Below are 6,790 nucleotides of genomic sequence, written 5' to 3' on the forward strand. Positions count from 1 at the left end.
CAGCATCTTAGCTGTAGAGGGCAGTGTCACTGGCCCTCATATGTGGGATCCGAACCGGGGCCCTCTGGCGTCCCAAGCCAGTTCTTAACCAACGTGCCACTCGGCCGGCCCAAGCTTGTATTAGTACACTAATAATGCTGGTGGTAATCATACCCATAATTCTAATAAGCTCAAAGCAACAGTCAGAAAGCCATGGCAACCATTGAGGGCCATCAAAAGACATGCATACCATGGACACCTTCTTTCTCTTTTCCATTCTGCTCTCTCTTTCTCCTTTTCTATTCCTTTCCTTCCTCTACTTTCCCCCTTTCTTTTGTTCCCTAAGATTCAGGACTACTAGTAGGATGATAAATTGTTCCAGTTTGCATTAAGCTGAGGGGACATGGGACTTCCAGCACTAAAACTTGGAAAGCCTCTTGCAAACATGCATGAGTTGGTGACTAATACTGGTGTCACTCAAAATGTTTCTCAGTGTGTGTGTGTGTGTGTGTGTGTGTGTGTGTGTGTGTGTGTGTGCGCGCGCGCGTCTGTGTGTGCAGGAGGCGGGGAGAGGGGACCTGGAGGAGTCTGAATTTAAAAAGCTGCAAGGCCAAGTGTCATGTTTGCTTGACCCAGAAGCCTAGGTCTTGTAATTCTTAGGAGGACTTGTGAAGAAAGGGGAAATGTATCTAAAAGGACAAAAGTCACTAGATGTGTTTCAGCAGTGCTGATGGAGGAAATTCAGAAGTGGCCGTTTTAGGTTAGAGTAAATTTAAAAGGTTACATGGAGTCAGAAAAACATTATTCTTAGGGGTCTAAGATTACTTGAGCTCTGCCTATTGAACCCTTTCTCGTACAAATCTTACCCTCAGGACGATTTTTCACTAGAAAATATTTTGAAAAATGTTCAAATTGTGGTAAAATAGACATAACATAAAATTTACCATCTTAAACGTTTCAAGAGTATAGCTCAATAATGTCAAGTACGTTCACATTGTTATGCAACCAATCTCCAGAACTCTTTTCATTTTGCAAAACTGAAACTCTGAACCCGCTAAACAATTCCCCATTCCCCCGGCCCCCACCCCTGGTAACCACCATTCTACTTTCTGTCTCCAAATTTGACTACTCTGAGTACCTCATATGAAAGACATCACACAGTTCTTGTCTTTTTGTTACTGGCTTATTAGAAAAAAATTTAATGACTGATTAGACACAGGGAGAGCCACAACTGGCCCAGGTCTTTCATCTCCTTTTGCCCCTTTTTACAGTACAATAGCTGTGACACGTGTATCTCATCTTTGTGGTCCCTAACTCCATAGTCCTCAACCTAGTTTGCACTTTAGACTCACCTGGGGGGCTTTTAAAAACACTCTTACCTGGATCCTTTCCCAGACCAATCAAGTCAGAATCGCTGGAAGTGGAGGCCACTACTGTTAAGAGTTGTTTAGAAAACATCCCAGGCATTTCTCATTTGCAGTGGGGGTTGCCATCCACTGCTTAATTGAAGGGCTGAAAGACAGAATAATATTTGTCAAATCGAAGAGGTTAGGGTAGGTAGTCTTTAAGGGTTTTTTGTTGTTGTTTTTTTGTTTTGAAAGATTTTTATTGGGGAATTGGGGGATGGGAACAGCGCTGGAGAATTGGGGAAGGGGAACAGACAAGTTGCTGTCCTTTTGTTCTTCAGTCTAGTTGTGGAGGACGTTGCTTCACTGGCCCAAGTTGGCACCATCATTGAACTCCTCCAGGGCGAGGCAGATCAGTCGCCCGGCTTCTAGACTGCCGCTCACGGCGGCTGCTGGTTTAAGGTCTTTTTAAATTCTAGAATTTTGCAAAATCAACTAGCACCCCTGGAATTCTCAACCAGCAGGGGTTGACTTGATTCAGCAATACCCAGAAGGAGCTGAACCGACACTCTCTGGAGTGTGGATCCCCCTGCAGTCAACTGCTGTCATGACAACCCCACTTTAGAATCCTCTTCCTAATAGCTATTAACACCTCTCTAGCACCCCTCTCCTGCCACACTCATTCAACAAATACTTCTTAAGATGGCTCACATTTCCTTTTGAAACACTTATTCAAGCCAAGAGATAAATATATTTGTGCTAATTATAATTACATCAACTTCTTAAGACTATGAGATTTCTAAATAATTCTAAGGCCAAATGAAGGATATTACAGGGATATTGATTTCCGCTTAATATAAGAAATGCTTCTCTGAAATTGGCAGTTTAGTAGAGTGAGTCGAAATAGTGATCCCCTTGATGCTAATGCCACACAAGTTGGCTATAAAGAGTGCCACAGAGTAAGATTCCTAAATTAGAAGGAATTAGAATGCCCTTCTAACTCCAAAACGCCATGACTGTAAGGTCAGACAATAAAAGAATGATCTAAGGCAGACGAACGGTTTCTGAGCTAAGAAATGGAGGTCTGGGGTTCTGACTATTCCAACTTTCAACCACCCCCAAGGACTTAGGTTACTAAATGTAAAATATCTAAAATGAATACAGGTGGGTCTTATGTCAAAGAAAATTCATTATAGCAGATAAAAATCTGAACTTTGCAGGAAGGTTAATTAGTAAGTTGGTCATTTGTATTGCAAAAGAAATACTGAATGTGTAAAATCATGTTTGGGTAATAGAGTTACTTTGAGGATTTAAGTATGGATTCACAATTCACTTCTTACTTAGCCAAGGTGCTTGGGTGACCTTTTAAGTTCATTTGGAAATTAAAAAAAGAAAAATATTTGAGATGCCATTAGGAAAATAGAATATATTTAAAAATAAGTATTTAAACATTCCATCAAAAAACATGGAACCCTCCCAAAATTCAATGCAAAACAGTGGCAATTTCTTGAGTGCTGTAATGTGTCAACCACTTCAGAAACATCATTTTATGTAATCCTCACATGAGCCTTGTAAGGCAATTTATTAGTATCTCCATTTTATAGGTGAGGAAACTGTTTCTCAGGGAAGTTAAATAATCTATTATGAGCATGAATTAAAGTCCAAGTCTTTCTGATTCTTTCCCTTGGACCAAGGTATCCTAATCCACTGCTCTTAGAACAAACTGCTCACTGACTGCTTGAAGATCAAATGTGTTTGGCTTAATTTTTCCCTTCAAATGTTTTCAATATGAATTAATTGCCAATGTTTAAAAAGTAGATTTCACATTGAGGTCCCGATGGTCTACCTGTCTTAAAGAGTCAGATGGTCTGGCAACCAGGCCCCTGCAGTCCTGAATGACAAGGCTGGCTAGGCCCCATCTTAGCCGACGCCTGAGTTCTTTAGGTCGCTCTGGTCCCCACCCTTCGGTGTTTTATCCTTTACAAAGAGGCTGAGCATCAGTTCCAATTTATCCCTTCACAGTCAGCTGTCATTACTTATGCAATTATCTACCTGGCACCTGTCGGCACTGAATTTGCAACCCCCAATTTAGAATCTTCACTTCCCTTGCCTCATTTCAGATCCCAAAACAATTCTGGTTCTGTTTGTCCCAGAGCCATATTGCCTTGTTCCCGGTTTCCTAAGGGTAGCTAGGCCTAATGTATATTCACCTTAAAATTTCTGCAATAATTCTATGATTTCTAAATAAAGTAATATTTATTTAGTAATACTAAGATAAAGTAATTCTATGATTTCTTTCATTGTTTTTTCACGTTGGGGCATTTTGCTCCTGTACATCACAGTTGTTTTGCTTTCATTTCTTCCCACTCTTGGGGCCTAGGTTTGGCATTGTGGTGCTGAAACAGGAGGCGAGAAACGCCTCCAAATACTTTATGGGGGTGGCTCACCTATGACTGCCCAGCAAGCTGGGACCTCGGACCCAGGGAGTGGACTTGTATGACAGACAAGAGCGAACATGTCAGCTTCTTCCCACTCAGGAAGAACCGGGTCAGGTATCAGCCAGCGGCCTGGGTCCCAATAGACCCCTGCAGGTTGCCTTCCCACCCTGTCCCTTGCCCCATATGCACCAGCCCCACCCCCTTCCTAATAGAATGACACCTACTCAGACAACATGATGCAGTTTTATTTTATTAGGAAAGGACAGTGGGCACTGGAGGAGCACTTTCCAGGGTCAGGGGAGGCCCTGGGGAGGGGTAACAGAGATGGCCAGCAGCTAGAAGGCACAGCTGCTTTCCACGAAGCGGCGACACTTCATGACCCGCAGGTACGTCTCAGCCTTGTGCAGGTCCTTCTTAAAGCAGGAGAGCAGCCCGTAGTTCTTGAGCAGTGCGTCGTCACTACGCAAGTTGGTGTCAAATTTGTCGTAGGCTTGCTTGAGGATCTGCCCAGCCCGGGGGCTGCCATCTTCCAGCTCCTGCAAAAGGGAAGGAGGGACAGAGACTCAGTCCTTGTGTGCTGCTCCCTCTCTTCCCCTCCATGTCCCTCCCTCCCTTCCAAGGCTTAGAGAAAGGTGTGGGGGATTCAAAACGGGAAAGGAGGAGTAAGATTTCTCCTGGGTCAAAGCCGGCCTGCTACAAAGAGAGCAGCAGTGTCTCTCTTCTCCAGCCCATGTAAGCCCCCCACCCCTCAGCTAAGCCAGCTGGACCTCCACGCCCAGGAGAAGGGTGGACATGGCCCCCAGGGTTGGGGACCCACAGTGCCATCCCCACCCGCATCAGGGCTTGGATGCCTTCCTCCAGGTCCTTCAGCTTCTCATAGACGCGATCTGAGGTGCTGAACACCAGGCTGTTGGTGAAGACCCTGCTGAGGAACTGCACAGGCCCGAGCCATGACTGGATGAGCAGCAGCGAGAAGCGGAGCAGCTCCATGTCCTGCAGGGAGGGGGTGGGTGGTGGGTACCCGGCAGCCCTGCCCTCAGGCCTTCTCCTGCCACCCCACTGCTACCCTCCGCCATGCCACCTCATGGTGAAGGCGGCCCAGGGCCCGGGTGCAGGCAGGGTTGCCAGGGCTCCTGCAGAGAGAAGGGGCGACCTTAGAAAGAGGGAGGCCTCTGTTGCTTGGCTGGGCCGTGGCAGCCACTCACAGATCTCTGCTGGGCCTCGTCCTTGCCGGTGGGGGCTGGGATGGTCTCTGAGAAGCAGAAGGCAGCCTGGGCGTTCTGGATCGAATATCTCTGTCCCTCTGGGATGTACGTGCGCTCCTGGGAGAAGGAACGCCCGCCCAGGTGTAAGCCGGTGTACAGTTCTCATCACTGCTTTATCGGGAATCCCCCTCAGTTTATGCTCACCTGGCAGCATCTTCACTTGGATAAACTGAACTCATCAGTTTCCTCCCGTTATGCCTTGGAGGCAGATTTACCCCTTCCTGCTACCCCCCCCCACCAGCACCCATTCCTGGGGAGCTTACAAACTCTTTGTAGGTGTCAGCAGCTAGTTGGTGCAGGTGCTGAGCCCTGAGCACAGCGTTGGCGAACAGGCTGGACAAGGGCATGTTGGGAAAGGCGTCCACCTCCTGAGGCCAGGGCAGGCAGAGCAGGGTGAAAGCCAGGAGCACGGAGGTCCGAGGTCCTAGAGCGAGGCATGGAGGTTGAGGCAGGGGCCCAGAGAGCAGGCAGCCTTGGTCTCCTGCCCACCCTCTCCCTGCCCCAGGGGCCTTTCCTTTCTCCTCCCATTCCCGCAGGGACTGAGAGCATTTATACTTGGCCAGCTGTCTGGGCATAGATGTCTATGCTTGTATTCAGAAGTCCCAAAGCCCAGGGTTAGCGCCCCCATCCATCTGCAGAGTCTGCGTATCACCCGTCAGTACACACCAAGCCCAAGGGGATTTTAGGGGTCCCTACCTGCAGCCATGCCAGCTGGGTGAGCTGTCCTCAGGTCCCTGAGCAGTTTGGGGAGCTGGGTCCTAGGATCCTGGAATTGAGCTCATGCGGGCCCTTTTTATACCCTGGCTCCTTCTCGCTCCCCCTCGCCTTACCTGTGTTCTCTGTACATTTATGCATGGGGCTACTGATGGATAATTTAGAACCTCCTCCCACTCACCCTGTTCCCGCTCCTCTCCTGGGATCATGTCCCCCACGTTTGTCATCTTCCCCTCTCCACCGTCACTAGCACACGCTGGGTCTCGGCTACAGAGACCACTCAATCTGTCCTCTTTTTAAGAGGGAGGTGGCAGAAGGGAGTAGTCTGAGTCCACGCGCACACTGGCAGAATATCACCGTGAAGTTGTCTACCAGGGTGAGGAGGACATAACCTGGTCACCAAAAGGGGGGCTGTGTCAGGATGGCTGTGCCGACCCCTTCCTCATTCTGATAACACTTTCCTCTTCCTTGCATTGCTCCCCTCCACTCACTAGAGAGAATGTGTGTTGGAAAAGGGGGCCGAGACAGCAGGCTCTGGGATTTCTGGGCACAGTTCAGCCCCAGATTCTATCTTCTCTATCACCATCCTCAGGCCATCCCACCACCTGGTCTGGCCTTAGGCAGTTGGATGCCATGCTAATACTGACCACTAGAGGGCCCCACACACTGCCCTCCCCTTTCCCTTAACGTTGGGGTTCCCCCAGGGAGGGTGCAAAAAGGACCAAAACTTGAGGTATGGACCTGCACAGAGATGCAAACTTACAAGCAGAAATCCCGAGAACACAGGTGCCACACGTGGTTCCTTCTGCAGCCCTGTCACCATCAGGAAATCTCAAAGTTGGAAGAGACCTCGAGAGCTTGAGCCTTGTCCCTAGTGCTGGAACTCAGGGTACAGCACCCGGAAAGATGCTGTCTCCAGCCATTGTAGTCTTCTACCATTCTGTCTTTTAAAAAATATTTGTATAGAGCTTATCAGGCTGTGAGGAGCATGCCTATACATTCTCACGTTTGACCCTCGCGACCATCTTGCAAAGGAAGTGTTATTATC

General features: G+C 48.1%; 1 protein-coding gene across 1 annotated transcript; it reads right to left on the bottom strand.

The window, feature by feature from the left end:
• Positions 1–3,994: 3,994 nt before the first annotated feature.
• On the bottom strand, positions 3,995–6,174 carry LOC109380250 (somatotropin). Its single transcript, XM_019637628.1, has 5 exons — positions 5,725–6,174; positions 5,292–5,452; positions 4,969–5,085; positions 4,595–4,756; positions 3,995–4,299 (listed from the first exon to the last, which is right to left on the bottom strand). The coding sequence occupies exons 1-5, from the start codon at positions 5,732–5,734 to the stop codon at positions 4,099–4,101; spliced, it is 651 nt and encodes a 216-aa protein (XP_019493173.1). The 5' UTR covers positions 5,735–6,174; the 3' UTR covers positions 3,995–4,098.
• Between the last annotated feature and the right edge of the window lie 616 nt (positions 6,175–6,790).

This window comes from Hipposideros armiger, unplaced genomic scaffold (genome assembly GCF_001890085.2).
Source record: "Hipposideros armiger isolate ML-2016 unplaced genomic scaffold, ASM189008v1 scaffold_34, whole genome shotgun sequence".
NCBI classification, from domain to species: Eukaryota; Metazoa; Chordata; class Mammalia; order Chiroptera; family Hipposideridae; genus Hipposideros; species Hipposideros armiger.